The sequence below is a fragment of the Alligator mississippiensis genome, chromosome 2 (assembly GCF_030867095.1).
Source record: "Alligator mississippiensis isolate rAllMis1 chromosome 2, rAllMis1, whole genome shotgun sequence".
Classification (NCBI taxonomy): domain Eukaryota; kingdom Metazoa; phylum Chordata; order Crocodylia; family Alligatoridae; genus Alligator; species Alligator mississippiensis.
Genome location: NC_081825.1, coordinates 156,906,162 through 156,924,237, shown reverse-complemented (window position 1 = coordinate 156,924,237; position 18,076 = coordinate 156,906,162). Strand labels below are relative to the sequence as shown.

The following is an 18,076-nucleotide window of genomic DNA, read 5'->3' as shown; positions in this document are numbered from 1 at the left end:
GTTTTAATGAAATGGAGCCTTAATGCATATTACTAAGTAATAATAAACAATGGAACAAAGCTATTCTTTCAAAATGATTTTAGCATAAGATGTTCATTGATGGATACAAACCTAATGACTTGATCACACTGGGCACACATTGGGGTACGCTTTCCTGCTGGAATATGCTCTGCTCTTTGAATTAAAGTGTCCTGCTCTGTTAGCTGAGGTTGCATTAAAGACTTGGTACTTGCTGCAGCTGCTCCAGATGGTGCAATACTGTTTGATGTCCATCCTTGTGCTGGAAAATAATGTACAAAAATATACCTCATTAGCCTCAATGGAAGTACAAAGTCGTAAGTATGTTCAGTGCTTGGTTAATGTACATGTAGGCTGTTTACAGACGTAAAAAAGAAAACAGCACTTTACCTTAAACTCTGTGTGCTCCTGCACCAAGCCTAGCATATGACCAGAAGAGGTACTGTGTTAGTTAGACCCGGCTCACCCAATGTCTGTGTACACCAAGTACTTTAGTGAGGCTTTTTTGGTGCTTTTAGCTAATAGGCAGTCGAATCAACTTTAGATCAGAGCCAAAAAGTGCTGCTGATGTGCCTGATCTATGTAGACACTGCAGAACCAGGTCGAACTAATGTGGTGTTTCCTCCAGTAAAAAGCGTTTTTTTTTTTAACATCTGTAAGCAACCATAAATTATATGTAGTATATATATTATTCAGGAAGAAGAGCAATATGGTACAATGATTTGAGATTTACATTTCCACCCAACATGGCTGATAACTGTCCACTGAAAGCATGCCAAAAGCCCCCTACATATCTTCTGCAATTTCTGCAAAAAGGCAATAAATGGTTTTCAGTCAACTGGGAGAAAGGACTATACAGAAATGGATATAAAAAAGAACAAAGATGACAGACCATGCAGCACAATGATTTCATCATGCTTTGGATGGGTTAGGCTAAAATGAACACTGCAAATACATCAACAGTAACAAAACAGTTTGAAAGATCCTGGAAGTGTGTTACTGAATATAACGAGCTTCTGCATTATCAAGTTGGAGTAAGAAAGTATGTACTGAAAATATGTAAAGACTTTAAAAGTATTATATTATAAAAAAATAACATTTCCAAAGGAAATCATCTTGGATAATTGGAGAATTACCAAACTGTCACATGCCTCCCTCCCCCACCCCCAAAGTCCCAACCCTTTCACTTAAATGTGGAAATATTTTGCATGATTTAAAGTTAAATAATGTGCATGGGTTTCTTTTCATTTGTCTTCTAGTTTCTGAGGTTTTAAGAACATCTAGGACAAATTTTAAGACTTCTTACGAAAGCAGAAGGGTTAAGAACCACATGCACACACAATATTTAATACAAAATATTGGACTTAAAGAGAATAGTGAGAGTTGACAATACTTAATTCATTCTCTCCTGTCCCGCACATCACTTTCTGAATAAGATAGCAGAAAGTTGCCACCACTTCGCCAATGTAATTTTCTGTCTCCTTTGCACAACACAGAAGGCAATCTGCACACCTAATGACTGGGAATGTGCTAGATGCTTAGAGAGAGATGGAATATAGCATTATCTGTAGGCTCAAGCCTACCTTCAGATTCAGAAAAATAGTCCTGAGGAGTTCTCTGGAACTAGGCCCCTGGCTGATGTTACACTTAATATATGATTACTCTGTTAATCAAAACTTAACTAGTAACATTCAGGCAATTAACAGCACCACAAAAAGGGAAATATGTAATATTTTTGGAGCTATTTCCATGGTGCCTTAAATTGAACATGTGGCAGGGTTAAGCCCAGCCAGGGTTACCCACCATCTCAGTGTGGTTCCCATCAGCCAACAATTAGCTGAACATCGGTTGGATTGGGACTATACCACGGCTGATGGAGCACCAGTGGCAGACTGTCCATAATGCTTGCAACTTGCTGATGCAGGGGGAGCTGGGATTATGATCCCAGGTTCCCCCCTGCACTGGCAAGTAGCATGCAACTGGGATCTGATCCTTGATCCAAAAGAGCATGTCCTACCAGCACATGTGGCATGCCAGGAAGTGCCACCACTGGTAGCAGGGATCAGATCCCATTGGGCACCTATACGCAGCAGCAAGGCGGCTCTGACGCACTGCAATTGAAATGCATCGGGGCAGACTCAATTAATCAAGTCTGCTGGAACGTGGTAATTACCGTACTCCAGCAACCTCCAGCATCTCTTGCATCAGCATCCCCATGTTTAAAAATGGCAGCGTGGGCACTTTATCTAAACCTCATTCACTGAGCTTTAGATAAAGTGCCCCTGCCGCCATTTTTAAGTGCGGGGACACTAATACACGAGATGCTCCAGGCACTTTAGTTAGAGCAGCTCTTTGAGTCACTCTAATTAAAGCACCCGCTCCCCTCCCCCTGGGAACACGTGTATAAACGCCCATTGTGCCTTTAAATGAATGGCTGTCAGTGGCCTTAATTATTTTCAAGTCTTTAGTACTTTCTTCAGGCAACATCGATCAGTGTGATCTGGGACTTGTTCCATCAGGTGGCTAGATAGTGAATCTGAAGTTTGGTTTAATTATTTGAAATATGTTGAATTATTTGGTAAGGAACTCTACAGACTAGGTCTCCCAAGAGACTTGATAATCTCAATCAAATGAAATAACCAGTTCTTTAGGGTTTGTCTATATTAGTAAATAGGCTACAGCAGATGTTCTTAAAATGAAAAAGGATTGCCCACACAGAGGCAGTGCAGAGGAGCTACTGTGCATAAATCCACACACTTATTTTGCAATAGATTCCCATATAGACAAACCTTTAATCTCATTTTTCTCATCAATGGAATGAAAAAACAACTTTACGCATTCCTGAATAACTAGTCACTGAAATAGAAAATAAGTTTTCAAAATGGTCTAAAAATGCATGTTTTATTACTTTAAAGAAATTAAAAGGCTGCATTAATTAAATCAAGTAAGAAGAAACATGAAAAGTACATTATAAAGCCATATCCACTAGTCACCCAATATGATTTGCTAAACTGTTTTCTGTTGTAAGAATACTTAGAAGCAAAGAGAATCAATTCCTAGAATTTGAAGTAAAAGTGAGAGGAGGGAGGAACCAATTACCGGTAGGGGAACATTTCTCACAGGAGGGCCACTCTCTGTCCAATCTCTCAGTCCTGATCCTCAAGGGAAACTTACACAACACTTCCCAGAGACAAGCCTATGAGCTCCATTTCATCAACCTCCTGGATACTAGAGATCATGGACTAAACACAGACATTGGATTTTTGATACATTATAATCTGCCTGGCAACTGACTCCCCAGCCCAGCCCAGCCCCTGGCTTCTTTACTTTTCATTCTATCCAGAAAGAGCACACACCAACTGCTGACACTTCCTTAGCCTGACGAAGGGTTTTTGAACTTGAAAGCTTGCTTAATAACTATTCTCCAACTATTTGGGTTAGTCTAATAAAAGATATCAAATTCACCCAAGGAACCTTGTCTGCCTATGTCCTTAGACCAACATGGCTACAACCTAGACCCCTGCAGGAGGGAGGAACGACACTTTAGAGTCGGAGAACTGCATCATCCAGCAATGACATGAACCTGGCCTACTTCGGCATTGCTTAACCAGTCTCAGGAATTTACACCAGAATTCAGTTGATAAATTATCAGAAGGAATCCTGTACATTTATCTAAGCAATCACTTTTGAGAGCTCTAGAAGTTATATTGCCCATGTATGTCTATGTATTAAAAACTTCAAATTTAGATACTTCATTGCTTTTGATCTCAATAATATGAAAACACACATTCAGAGGTGTGAGATGATCACTTTGAAGTTGTTAACAAATCACTCAAACACTACACAACCATGACTCAGGCTCATATACCAAAGGACATTCACAGCTATACACCTTGAGCAAGAGTGCAGTAGGCCAAAAAAGTCAACTTCCTTCCCCCTACCCCTTGCATAGATGTAGCCTAAAATACCAAATACCAGTGCCATATAAAATAGATGTGCTTCATACAGAAGAGGAAATCATGATTAATAGGTCTTAATAAAGACGTAGGATTTTTTTTTTTTGTCAGTCACTTTAATTTCACTACCACTGAGAAGCACCAGTATATGGAGAAGCTTTTGATCACTCTGTATTAAGCTTTCTCAAGTGCTTCCCTCTTGGTTTTCTTAGCTATGGATTCTTTAGCCCTTTTATATCCTAGAGTAGCCTAACAAATCAGTATGACATTGGAAACAGAATTTTTCTTGCCAACCTGTTAGAGAGAGAAGGAGAGGGAGAGAGTGAGCGAGCGAGCTTTTTCTTTCTTTTTCCAGGCAGTAGTGGGCTTCATATTTGTCCCAAAATAGTAGATGGGGATTGAAGTGAAAATTTGAACAGGACTACAGAAAAAACAAGTATTGGCATATTAGATATACAGATATCAGTCATTTCTTACTTATTTAATCAGTTAGATAGCTATGTCCAACCTACTATATTTAAAAAAGGAAAGGAGACCTAAATAAAGGCTTTCAACTATACTTCCATAATGATCTGTGCTACAGGCTGTCATCCAAGACTCTCCAAGGGCATCCTACAATTTCCCAAAAGTTTTACATTTAAGTGTTTCCTAACTTTTAATCCCTTGCTGAGGACTTTTACCTGGAAACATTGTGGGAAGCCAAGTCTAGGTTTAAAGCAACAAAGCACGCTTATTTCGTTGGTTCTGATGAAGCCTAGATATAGAATCCCGCAATGATTTAGTCAAAGAGAAAAGGAGACAAAGAGCTGGATTTAAAACTAACAATTTACTGAGAAGAAAAATCAAAGCAAGAAAACTGGAATATGAAACACAAAGAAGATACTGTTGCTAAAGGAAGGAGCAAACAAACAACTTTCTGTTTCACTCCCTTTCTGACTATTATTAGATGCACCTTGGTAACACACAAGCTGTGGCAAGGTATGTTTTTGGAAGTAGTTACTCTCCAATTTTAGGAATCTGTGTATGAGAGAGAACGCTATGAACTGACAAAAAGTAGTACAAGATCAGACATGGGGAAAAAATAAATCATTACTGGCTTTGGGTTCTAGCTTTAGTGAAGCAGTACTCAGCCCTATTAGCTGGAGAGCCACTAAAGCATGAGTTAAGTGAAAGAATGACACCCTGAGATCTGTATTGTATGCATGTATGTATCTATTGTACTTATTTATATTTGCATTGTGAAGATAAAGTGCCCTGACACAAGGTCATTGCATGTGGATGTAGTTTTGTCAAGACATTTTAATGTGACTCATTTCTGCAGTCCTTGGATCTCTCTGATAATCTCCTCTCATATTCTACAACAACTTCGAGACAGAAGGGAGGGTTTTTCCTTTCTCTGACCTGGTAGACAGGCATGCTAAGCAAACCTCTAGACTGCAAGAACTGCATGTAGTTTTAGAGTCAAAAGGTGGTGACCACTATTTGTGTCTTTAGGTGGCAAATGGCTCTCACTTACGTGAAAACACACTGTGATACCACAGTGATATTACAAGAAAGCTGAACAGAAGTAGTACTAACTCTAAAAGGGAGGTAACACGATCTGCTCCACTGAACAAAAAACTATGCACACATTCGAGAGATAAAGGAATACACCCAAATTAGAAATCTTTTTTCGGTACTGGTGCTCTTGTACCACAACTTTTTCTTGTTATTAATCAATAATGTGGCTTCATCCCCATCTGAAGAACAATGCAATGAAATGTCACACGCATTTTCTAATCAACTGTAAAGCTGGACAAACCAAGAAGAGCCAGGGCACTTGGAGATAAGGCTGACATCATTTTGGATCCTTTCTAGCCTCTTGAGGCAGTAACAGTGTACCCATTAGTCAGCTTTTTTAACATGAGGCGATTATTGTTTTTTGAGTAGAATGCAATTAGAGCAAGAGCAGGACAGATGACAGTTGGTGATTTTTTTTTTAACAATGCGGTATCTTTAACAAAAATTACTTCTTACTCCTTGATCAGTTGAACCTTCAGTACTGTTGGGCATTGGCTATCTTGAGAAAGCTAACCCCAAGGCACTTAGTTCGACCAAGTCACTTTTTCTATTATGTTCATCTCAGATTATTAATGCCAGTGGAGACTGTAAATGAGGGCAGAGAAAAGACAGGTGTGTGAGTTGGGGGGGTGGGGGAGACGGGGATAAAGGAGGGAGGCGAATGAGGGGGAGAAGGGGGATGGAGACTTACTGGAAATATGAAAGAAAAATATTTTGATTAATGACACTTTCCATTTCTCTCCTCATATCTTGCCTTCTAATTTTCAGGTACCAGCTAGAGAGAAGACGCACGCACACTAAAATCTAATCTCTTTGAACACTGTTTCTTTCACAAATCAAATTCCAGCACAGCTTCTGATATACCGCTAATGGATGTTTGAGTTACCTGTTGAATACCAATGCCAATTCAAACTCTATTTTCCTTGTGTATTTAAGAGAAGCCATTTGATTTGATACGTTAAACTTCATGCACTAGCACAAACATCTCTTGACTTTATCTTACTGCCCTGAATAGTCATTATGGAGTCTTTTAAGGGGTATGAAGTAAACTTTAAAATTTATAAAGGATCAGAAGCAGGATTTTTACATATAAAAGGAAATCAATAAAAAATATGGTAGGTCATAGCCAAGTTATTTAAATCTTTGAAGGAGAGAAATATTTTTATTTCTAAAGAGTACCATCAATTCTGGCAGCAGTTACTGTTTGAAAATAATCTTATGTTAACCAGAATCTTTAATATACAAACAAAAAGTTCACTTAAAGTAAAATATAATACAAAGTAGAACACTTCAGTGTTCAAGCCATAATCCAAACAAAAGAAATGGAGGCATACAATGCAAAAGCAGCTGCTCTGTTCTTTATTTTTCAGCAAGGTGAGAGGAAGAGAAAGAACAGCAGCCTGGTTCCATTGAAAGTAATAGCAAAATATCCTTTGGGCATCAATAAGAGTAGGATTTGGCTTCTAGCTATAATACAAGTTGAAAAACTAATATTTTATCTTGAATCCAGCAATGCCAAATCCTAGTCTTCCCCCAAAGGAATCTGCAGGGATGCAGAGTCCCTGCCAGCAGGTCCTATCGCAGGATCAAGACCTAAGTATAATGTTTTAAGGGAATTTCAAATTATAGTTCAGAAATTCCCATCACTCTTTCAGTGTCTAGTACTTTTTGTCTCTCCCTGTGGAATGGATATCTAATGATAGGAGAAGTTCTACCTGAGGATGCAAACTAAGACAGAAAAAAAAATTGCTTTCCCACTCAAAATCACTGGAAAGTCAAATCTAATAATACTGTACCTTGGTAAATATTCCAATATGTGAAAGTGTTATGTTTTACTTTCCTTTATCTAACAGAAAGAAAATTTAAAGTGTTCAATTTGTATTACAAAGAACCTTATTTGGAGCCAGGTCCAAAAACTTGGTACAGACCCTTTGAACTCACTCATCTCAAGAATTTCACAAAAATTATGCAAAATGTGTGAGTCAGCCTAATAATTTTTCAAAGATTTCAAACTCTCTTTTTGGCCCTAGAGATCACCTTTCAATACACTATCATACACTTTTATAAAATCTCTTAAGACAAGGTAAGTATTCTGATTGTTCCCATCTTTTCTCAATTGACACACTGAAAATGTGATGCACAACAGACCAGTTTTCCCAAAATGCACACTGATATTCCCCCTACTAGCTCCACTGTAAAAAGAGCTGTGTATAAAAGCATAGGAATTATAGGCTATAATAAAGAAAGGGATGCCATAACAAACCTTGCATTCATATGATCTCCCCCTTTGCTAAATTGGGCATCTGGCTACCTTCTTCCGCTTTTCTGGAATGTTTTCAAACAGAATTGGTCTATGAAGCCTTTAACATTCTCATTAATAGTTTCTATATTGAAAACCAATTACATTTCTAGAGAGCTTACTTAAATACCTAGAACCTGGGCACTTGATTCTCAAATTAAATGTAGGGCCCTGTCGGTAGTATATAATGTATCTATGTATTGTACCCTCTGTTCCTGTCCTCTCAAAATGTCCCTATCACAGTTTATACGCTCACTTCCCCCATCAGAACAGTCAGGCGATGAATTCTTTAAGACAGTGACTGCACTCCTAAGCATACATAAAAAGTTAAAAGAAAGTTTCAAGAAAGAAAAGAGATAGACTAGAATAATGGAGGTTAAACAGAGAGATGAATGTATTTTGCCTACTCCAAAGTTCCCTGAAAGTTGCCAAAAGGAGTGAGACAGGGTAGTCGAGTACTCGGTTGAGGGTCTGGCTAGGTGCACGTCTTTGCTCACAGACCTATTAAAAGATCCGAGTGCAAAGGAGAAAAGAAGCATCTCAGCCAAGCCATGGCTGCCTTCCAAGGTACTTGACTACCTTAACACAGCGATTTTAACGGCTTCACCTAATTTCTTTCAAATGGATGAGACTGCAGTAACTTTCATCTGTAATATGGAAGGATCATAAATCCCTCTGTATAATACTCAATGCCCTGGATGCAGCGGATGCAGGGATCCAGCTACCCTCATGACTTGGAGAAGATCTGTTGGACTGTATTTCATATTTCTAAAGGTTTTTCTTTCCCTTCACTGGTATTTTTACTAAACCATAATTGGAGTTCTTTATTCTCATTGTGGGGGATAGCCTTTCTAAAATGAAAAACACTGCATACTAGGTTATGTTTGGCCCTCACTATTTACTTTCATTACTTTCACAAAACTCCTTGGCATGACTAGTTTAATATTTAACTGGGTTTGAAGCAAGGTAAAGAACTGACTTTTTCTTTCTTAAAATCCCAATGGGACTTCGCCCTTGTTATTCTAACAATAGCATGTTCCAATGCTAAACACATGGATGACTACAAACACTAGTGAAAGATTTCTAAGACAAAGGGGAAAAGGCGGATATGTAGCGTTGCCAAAGTCACTTTGACAGAGGTTCTCTGGTGCATAGCAACAATACAACAGTCTGAACTGTTTAACGCTCACTTAAACGTAACATTAGACTTCATGTAATATCTATAAATAACAATGCTACTTTAACTGGTGGGAGTGCCAGGATTACATTTTAAAGTGTTGTAATCCAATGATTTATTTCCTACTAACAAACTACCAAATGATAAATGGAGAATATAAAAGTTCATATGTACAATTATCCAAGTCCTGTTAACATATGGTACAGTAAGAACTCTTTCAGTTCCTTTCCCTCCAACCCAAACAGATGGCCAGATAAAGCAAAGTGTCTGTTGCTTACTTGTTATGGTAAATGTAGACAACACCCTACCCTTACGAGCCCTGCATGAAATTGCACAGGCTAAAAGGACGGAACTTCAAGATATTCAAGAGGAAAAAAAGGCTCTCTTTGGTTCATGCAAAATTTGTAGGCTGTAATCAAAGCTAAACCCCGCCCCCACTGATGAAAGGCAGAACAGGATGGATTAAACCATTATCATTTCTTCAAATGACTAAGAATGCTGGTATGCGCACCATGAAAAATCAGAACAGGTGCAACTGAGGCCCAATTTCAAGAACCTCTGCAACTTCAGGGGGTTAGTTTCCTGCGTTAGCGACTAGTCTTTCAACTCTAAGAAGTCAGATTAAATTGGCTGTAAAGTATCTTAATTAAAATGAGCCTGGTGGTTTTGGCTGGGTTTAGCTCGTCTCCCTGTGATTTCTTACATCATATACCATCACAAATTTGGCACAACTGGTATCGGTTTTACTGAAAATGGGCCCTGGAATGAAAGACAGCACAGAGACTGCCATACTCCCCTGCACAATGGAGACCAGTTCTATTTTTCTAGAGCGCTAAAACCCACTTTGCTCTTTCATGCAGAGAAGTTTTGTTTTCTAGTGTGCTCAGCTTATATTTTTGATCTTGAGAGCTAAATGACTATGCCAGTGTGACAACATTAATATAGTGTTATTTAGAACATTATTATGTCTAAGCAATTACAATGCATGCAACATCTCTTTTTTATTATGCTGATTAATGAAGTTGAATAGTGATAAGGGTAATATTTTACAAATGTATTTCTTTTAATATAAACACTGGTTATAATACTCTAATGCATAGCACCTTGTGCATGCATACACCTTAAACAAGTGTAATACAAATACCATTTTGACATGTTGTAAATGACTGCATACGGTATAAGGGGAGAATTAGGCCTATTAATTAGTAATTCTCACCAGCTCTGTGACATTATTCAAATTTTAAATAAACCACAGGAAGTGAATTTGATTTTCAAAATCACACATGGAAAAGTGGGTAGGCATTTAGGCAACTCATGTTCCAACTCATACAATTTCAACACAAAGTGCAAATAAGGTATTTGTGTTTGAGTTGCAATAGAGATGCATTGCTTCCATTTGAATGTGCATGCAAGATAAGCTCAACCATGGATAATTTCACCCTTTCTCTCCACCAATACCATGTCATAAGTAACTTGTCAAAGGTCACAGCAGATTAGTAGCGTTTCTGTTCAGGTGTTTTAATGAAGCACACTAGACTATGCTGTCTCTGGTAAGCGCTTTGTACATTTTTGTGATGCATTCCACAATATTCAAGCTTTCTAAATACATATTGCTTCTTGTCATGTTGGAGAGTTATAATTTCATACTGCAAGTAAATAGCTTGATTTTGAATGGCTGACACTTGCAAATTATATGACTCTGCCTGCACCATGGATTTTGCTTGGCCAAGTCCAGGTTTGTATTAAGTTAACTTTTAAAGGAATACATTCTTGCGGTTTTCTGGCACATGATAGTATAAACATTTAGATTAAGAGGGTGGAGAAAAAGTCCACAAACCAGGAAGCATTGGTGCTTTGGCCTGTCAGTCATCCCACTCTATGCATAACTGGTTGGACAAGGCTTTATATGTATTTTAACTAAAGACTAATGTTACACAATGGCCAGTTTCAATTAACTTATTTTCATGCATGTAAAGAGCAGGAACTGTTGGATACAAAGACTCACTTAGCAGAGTTATCCCCAGGCCCTTTTCCCAATTCATTGTGCAGTTCTCACTGTGCACAGGAGATTAATCCCTTTTAATTAAGTGCACCATTAACCATAACTTCCTGTTCCACAAGGGGGAGTGAAGAGAGATGAAGTGAACTGATTTGTCACACTTATAAGTACAGAACCGTATAAACACAGCAGGGGCTAATGGTGTGGTAGATTATATTTTCCAGCCTAAAACATTTCTAAAAACTGTAAGCCATTTGGTTAGCTACAGGTCTAGAAAGGCTGTAGCATTAATAGACATGACAACGGAGAAAAATACAAGAGGAAAGAAGACAAGTCACCATGGTTGATTGCTGTATGGCTCCTAAGCAAAAATAACCTTGCTCCAAGGATCAATAGTTGCATCATGATATCCCTTGGGCTCTCATCAGTAAGGACTGAACCCAGGTTCTCTAGATCTGTCCCTGTATTGTAGGAGTTAATAGCAAAACTCCCATGGACCTCAAAGACAGGATTTTTCCTCGGGATTCTTAGCCAAAAGGCTATCATTCATTTAAACCTCTACATGTGGTACAGTTGTTAAAAGGGGGAAGAGAGTCACTGTGTTAACATGGGTTATGGCGTCACTCATAGAACAGAAGGTCACATCATGGCTATAGGCTAGTTAAAATTTTCTCCTGCACTAGAAATTCTGCCTAAAGATGCCAAGGGAACAAGCAAGAAGCAGCAAAAAATCACAGAACATCTATGGTAAGAACAATTCCATATGCAGAAAGTTTATGCTTAAAAATGTGCAAAGACAACTGTAAGAAATAAAATAATTTTTCAGACAAAGGCCTCTGGGGATCAGTTCTTCTACACTTAAAGCTAACTTCCAAAGTACTCTCTTTGCTGAACAGAGCATGTGCTTAACACATGTTGCTGGCTCAGGATTAGGCAACTGACAGTTGTGGCTATTGAAGAATATGCTGACATTCCAATCTTGCTTCTATTGAAAAGGGATTGTATAACTTAGTAGCAAGCTGAAAAATAAGATGGGAATAAGATATGGTACAAATGGGGAAAACTAAATGAACACACTCTGGTAGCTGTTCATTTAGCATTATAAACTTGGGAACTGTCTTTTGAACATTACATCATAAACTTTCTGTATACCATTCTATTACACAACCACAAAGTCTAGGAAGCCAGAGGGCTGTTGACTAAAATGAAATGGTCTTTCCCCAAAGGAAAAATTGATTTTTATAGCCTGCAGCTGTACCACCTCACTTCAGGCTCTGATCTTGTCTGAGCCCTCAAACGAAGCAGAATTGTGCCTGCTTGGATGAGAGGCCACAGGAAGGCCACTTCAATTCAAGGGGTGGCCTGCTTCCTTTTGAGTCAGCACCAGCAGTGAACTCTACTAAGTTCTGTGCATGTCGTGTGTGAGAGAGAACTTCTGTAAGAAATGAAGTTGAAAGTCCTGACCATTTATGATGACTGAGCATCCCACTACACCTTCCGATGGATTAGTTTGTGCCCTGGCCAAAATCCAATTAGAGTAACTAAGAGTACTGGATAATTCTACCTTCTTACACTGTTCCAGCAGTTCCAATTTGATACAGTACTAGTCTCATTTCCTTTCAGGATGCTATGGAGTGTAACTGTGTGTTGTGAAACAGCTGCTACATGTCACCAAACAAGTAGCTGCATGTCAGTGGTGCACAAAAGCAATTTCTGTGCATGCAGAATATGGAATTGTAATGCACTTTGGGATTCTTCAGAAATGAATGGTGTTACATAAATGCAAGCGAACATTTAGCTACTGAATGGGACAAAAAAACCCAATACACAGCAATGTAGTAAGGATTTTGATGAGCAATTGCTTTACAGCTTGACTCTTGTCTAAAAGTGTCTCCCTTTGGTGGGCATGGGAAAAATTTAAAGCTCATCAGTTAGAACTTATATCAGTGCTTATTCAACCTAACAGTAGCTACCATTTTATTTACTGCCTCAGCAAAAATAGTTGCAAGTAAATAGAACAAAAGAACAGTTATTTACCTTACCTTAGTATAGCATTGTATATGCAACAATAAACTCTGCTGAGCCACCTTATTGGCACTTCACTAAGGTGGCTACACTCCTTTTAGTTTGGATGTGGACAAAGCATGTATGCTTTAAGTGGATGTGACATGACTCAGTATAACCCTACCTCATGCTATAACTGAGTGATGTAGAGATACTGTCCTGTCTTGTAAATAGACTCCACAGAATTCCCATACAGATTTTAGGAATCAACATGATCTTCAAAGAGGCAGCAGATGCTGCCTGAACTTTTTTGGGATGAGCTTCATTGTGGTTAATGCACTGCTCTTACACAGCTGGTGGCCCACAAAGAAAACCTCCGAGAAGATATAGCCTGACTTTTAACCTACTCCCTGCAAAGGCCAGACAGTCTAAACAAGTAAAGTTTAGCTTCTTCCAAGGCAGAGATAGACTTGGGAAGAAAAATGGGGAAATGAGTAAGTTTATCAACATTCAAGTCCAGAAAAACCTTCCTGAGATTTTCAGGATGGGGAGGGGCTTTCAAGGGAGCTCAGAAGTCTTACCTATAACTTGAATGGGAGTACTTGTTGAAGCTACAGTAGGATTGGTGAGCGTGCCGAAGTAGAGGATGATGGTGAGAGTTCAACTTTATTTATAGTCACTATGAGACTGTTCTGCACAGAGACATTGTGAGGTTCAGTGCTCTAAATATCTGCATTACAGAAGCTGACATCAGAGTAATAGGTACTGAGGTTTGCAGCACTGTGGAGTCAGAAACCAAGGAAGTATGTATGTACCGTGGTTTCAGACAGTACATAGTGCATACCTGGTGACCAGCTGGTGCTGAGGCACCAGCTGGATCTGACCTGGGCCGTAAACTATTCATTATCTGATGTAAAGGCCTCTTTCCTCATCATATAAATTGCATTCCTTCACAACCTTTTTTTCATGAGTGGGCAGAGATCTTGATTGCTGTCAGACCTGACAGTAAAAGGGTTTAATCTGATTAAGAATAAACACAGGAGGTGAATGTAAAACTGCAACTGACACACATGACAGGCAAAGATCAATATTCAGGTTTGACTGGAGTTTTGTTCTCAGGACCTGAAGCGGCTTTTGTTGAATTTTCTAAAAGAAAACCTTGAGGTGGACTTCCATCCCTTTGTATCCTCTGAGGAAGCTATACCATATCAAACATCTAACAGATATATATCCTTTGCTAGTGAAAAAGAGGCACTTACAGATGGTGACAGAATTTTTTGATGAATGGTAGAGACATGGCCAGGGCAGAGTTTTGGCAACTAGATAGCAGGGGAGGAAGAGGAATTAGTACCCACTTCATTCTCTCTCCTTTCTCTGATAAACAGCATTCACATCTGATCTGACACTTTAGTGGGGAAGAGGGATATGGAAAAGACTTCAGGATTCATACCCAAAACACATTTTTTGTATTAGACTGGTTAAGTTGTTCAGAGGGCTAAACAGGAGGTTACTGTAAAAGGACTGTCAAGGATACGGGGTTATTTTTGTAAAGCTAACAAGATTATTGTTAAAACTCTTAATGGAGATTGATGGGTTTTCTAACCAATAGTCTTTAGTCAGTACACACAATATGGTCTCTGCATTTCTATTAATGACAGGGAAAAGAAAAAAAAAAATCAGGGAAAGGAAAAAAGAAGCCACGTTCTAGTCAAATTTTGCCTCTGAATAGAAAACAGAACTGTTGGTTTACAAGATGAATGCTGATGAATATCAATTTTTAGATGACCATGCTATACTTCACAAATTCAAACAAAACCTGGGCTTCACCTTATCTGAGGCCTTCTCATCTAAAACTCATGATCATTACAGCACCTGGATCACAAGCAAAAGAATACATACAGGGAAAAGTTCCTGAGATTTTGGTAACATCTCTCCCATATAGAATGCGTGATAGTGTAGTATAGATATATATTTTTTTGACTGGGATGAGCAGAATAGTCCCATTTTGGCTTCACCTCAGATGCTGAATTCTGCTATTCCAAATTTAGGGTGCTTTCATATTAAGGTAGACATGACAAATATGAACACAGCCCACAACTTCACCCTTGTAAGTACTTGTGAGTTTTGTCAATACAATTTGGTATCAAATAGATATGGCACATTATTTGATATAGAATACAAACTGGACACAGTTTTCACCATAGTTTTTGAGACCCGTTTACCATGTGTAAGGAAGCAAAAATAGAACTCTTCACATAACAGGACATCTTTCATTCCATACAATTTATTGTACTAGTTTTCTGAGTAAACTACCAATGAAATGGAGATCATACCAAACTCACTGCTCAGTCAAAAACTTAGTGCTGCCAATTTGAGAGCATCTGTGAAAGGGTTAGCAACACTGGACTTGATCCTTCTGGCATGCTGTCCCAGGTGGTGCGGGAAGAGGGAGGGAACCCCAAAGAACCTGATAGTTGCCTTGCAGTACTGCCGGCCCATGAAAAAGCCAACTTTAGGTCATGACTCTGGGAAAAATCTCTCTCTGCATTCTGCCTTTCAAAAACAAGGTGTGCGCTTTATTTTGGGGGAGTGTGGTATGCAATAAAATATGGTATGTGCATGAACATTTTAATATCTGTAGGTACTTCTGCCATTATGTTTAAGGAAAGCAAACTGTATTAATTATTAACAGAGAAGCAAGAAAAGGTGGACTATTCAAGAAATAGAGATTCTGCCTAACTGCAGCCAGGCTAAAAGATGTTATCCTATCTAAAGGATGCATCTGTGTAGCCTGAAGTTATATTAATTAAACTGCCAGTAATATTCATGCTATGCATGTGGGGTATGTGCCTAGTCATAATTGTTTGCAGCTTCTCTAAATGGCATGCAAAAATCTTACTACTTTTTTGCTTCATTATGGATACAATATGATATAATCTACACTATAAATATTTATTGTATATTGTCCAAAATGTTAGTACCACAAGTTGGGGTTGAAATAATGTCTAATGCAATGATTCTGCTATTTATTTCTGCCTTTTCATTATTTCCTAAAATACTTTCATTTTTCTGAACAGCAAAGGTACTGTTTAAAAGTATGAAGTGTAATGTATTAGCTTTAACTGCTATTTGGTCAAAAAAACTGAAAAAAGTATACATGGGTTTCCACTTAGAGACATATTCTCTTAATTTATTAAGTGACAAATAATTCAGAACAATATTTTCAAACTTGGGTGCCTATAGTGAGGTTCCTAAATCTATGTCTAGTGCTTTGGTAGACCACATAAAAGTGGTCCAAAGCATAGATTTAATCTGGGGATTCAGGTTTGAAAATTTTGGCCTGAAATTTTGTCACCAATTGAAGTAGCAAAATGTCCTTATAAGAAAGCTAGTTCTTATACTTTTATTTGATACATGTGGCAGCATTTGTTGTATTATAACTTGTTTTATAATACTAAGTATTCTTTGAAATTCAGAAAGACTGTTCAAGTCCACCTAAGCGTGCCTCATTTTAAGCACCCGAGTTCATAAATATGCATGTCAACTGTAAAACCAAATTGGTCATCTATGTGGTTTTGAAAAACACCAGCAGGTACTTATCTGTCTTCTTCGACAACAAAATACGTTAAAAATCCGGCTAAAATATTTTTGGTCTGGGAATTATCAGGGATTTTCACTTATCAAAAACACAGGCAAAGGTTACTCTACTGTAGTAAGACAGTAGAAATAGTAACTGAATACAAAAGATGCCTTGAAGCCTTACAGTTCTTTGTCCAGTTTCTCAAGCTCTTGATTACATTAAAAAAACCCCTAAAAACAGTTAACCAATGATCAGCTGTGCTTGTCAGAGAAAAACTGCTGGTTTTAACTCCATGGAGCAGTAGTATAACTGGAGTGGGGTGGGGACCAGTAGTCCCATGGGGCAACATGGCCTCCTTCTCTCCCCAGGAGTGTTTTTCATGGCAGGCACAGCCCTGCATGGCCTGGCAATACAACCTGTGCAGGTGCAACCCCATGCCTAGTAGTGCGTATCTGGAGGAAGGGGGTGGAATGATGTTTCCCCCCACCCCAGGAGTAGACCGGGGTGGGGGGTTGGTGAACATGCCACCAGGATAGCCCCTAGGTAACCCATGCTGCTACCTGTCCCACAGTGACAGCAGCCCAAGCCCATGTTGCTGCAGCAAGCAAACCCGTACCCACCCTTCCCCCGGGGCACTGAAAGACCTTGTTACACCTCTATCAGTGTGTTTAGATGAAGGGAAACCTTAAAGGTTTCTATTTTGTAAAATATATGCCTGAGAAAAAGAAGAAGATCCAATCTCTGCTCTAGTGCTGTTGTAACCATGCCTAGATCCCTTTCATCTGTTGGTTTTGCATTACTACTTTCTGGGGACTGCATGCTATATAAAACCACAGGTGAGCTTACGTCATGTTTAAAGGGCAGATCTGCAATGAAACCTGTAATATAAACTCTGGTCAAGCCTGAAATATCTTGGCAGCTGTTACAATTCCAATCAAAATGTAAGATGCCGTCTCATAGCCAGGTACATAAGATACTTTGTAACCCAAATTCTTCATTTTTTTCCCCCTCAGCCCAGTGACAGGCAAACCTACAATGCTATGGCCATCTCCAGACATGCAAGTTCAGCTAGTTTAAAAAAAAATTGCATTTAGAAGTTACAGAAGCACTAGTTTTTCTGAGTGCTTGAAAACCAGACCACAGTCAATGGCTGGCACTCTAGAGGACACCAGACTAAGTTAAACAACATGACAATACACGTAAAGCTAGAATAACTTTCCTCTTATGTTATCTTTACCCATAATCTTCATGACATTTTTATTGAAAGAAAGATAATGACTCAAGTTGTTACTCTCAAGGAAACTGGGTGAATTCAGGGCAACCAGTTTTCAATTCTCGTATCTCGTAACGTAACTACTTCAGGATTCTACAAAAAGGCAATAGATTGAACATGATCATTGTCAGTGCCTGCAGATAAACTACTCTATCTTAACAGCATGTGTCATATTGAACTAGGATAAGGAAGCTTTCTTTGTTTTTTCAG

At 38.7% G+C, this 18,076-nt stretch overlaps 1 protein-coding gene across 6 annotated transcripts in view; it reads right to left on the bottom strand.

Moving 5' to 3' along the window:
• The window catches only part of PDLIM5 (PDZ and LIM domain 5), a 191,346-nt gene that overhangs the window by 17,523 nt on the left and 155,747 nt on the right, over positions 1–18,076 (bottom strand). For all 6 annotated transcript variants that reach the window (XM_019488079.2, XM_014600312.3, XM_019488081.2 and 3 more), the window contains one exon: positions 112–280. In XM_019488079.2, coding sequence (XP_019343624.1) covers positions 112–280 — 169 coding nt within the window. The remainder of the gene's footprint in view (positions 1–111; positions 281–18,076) is intronic.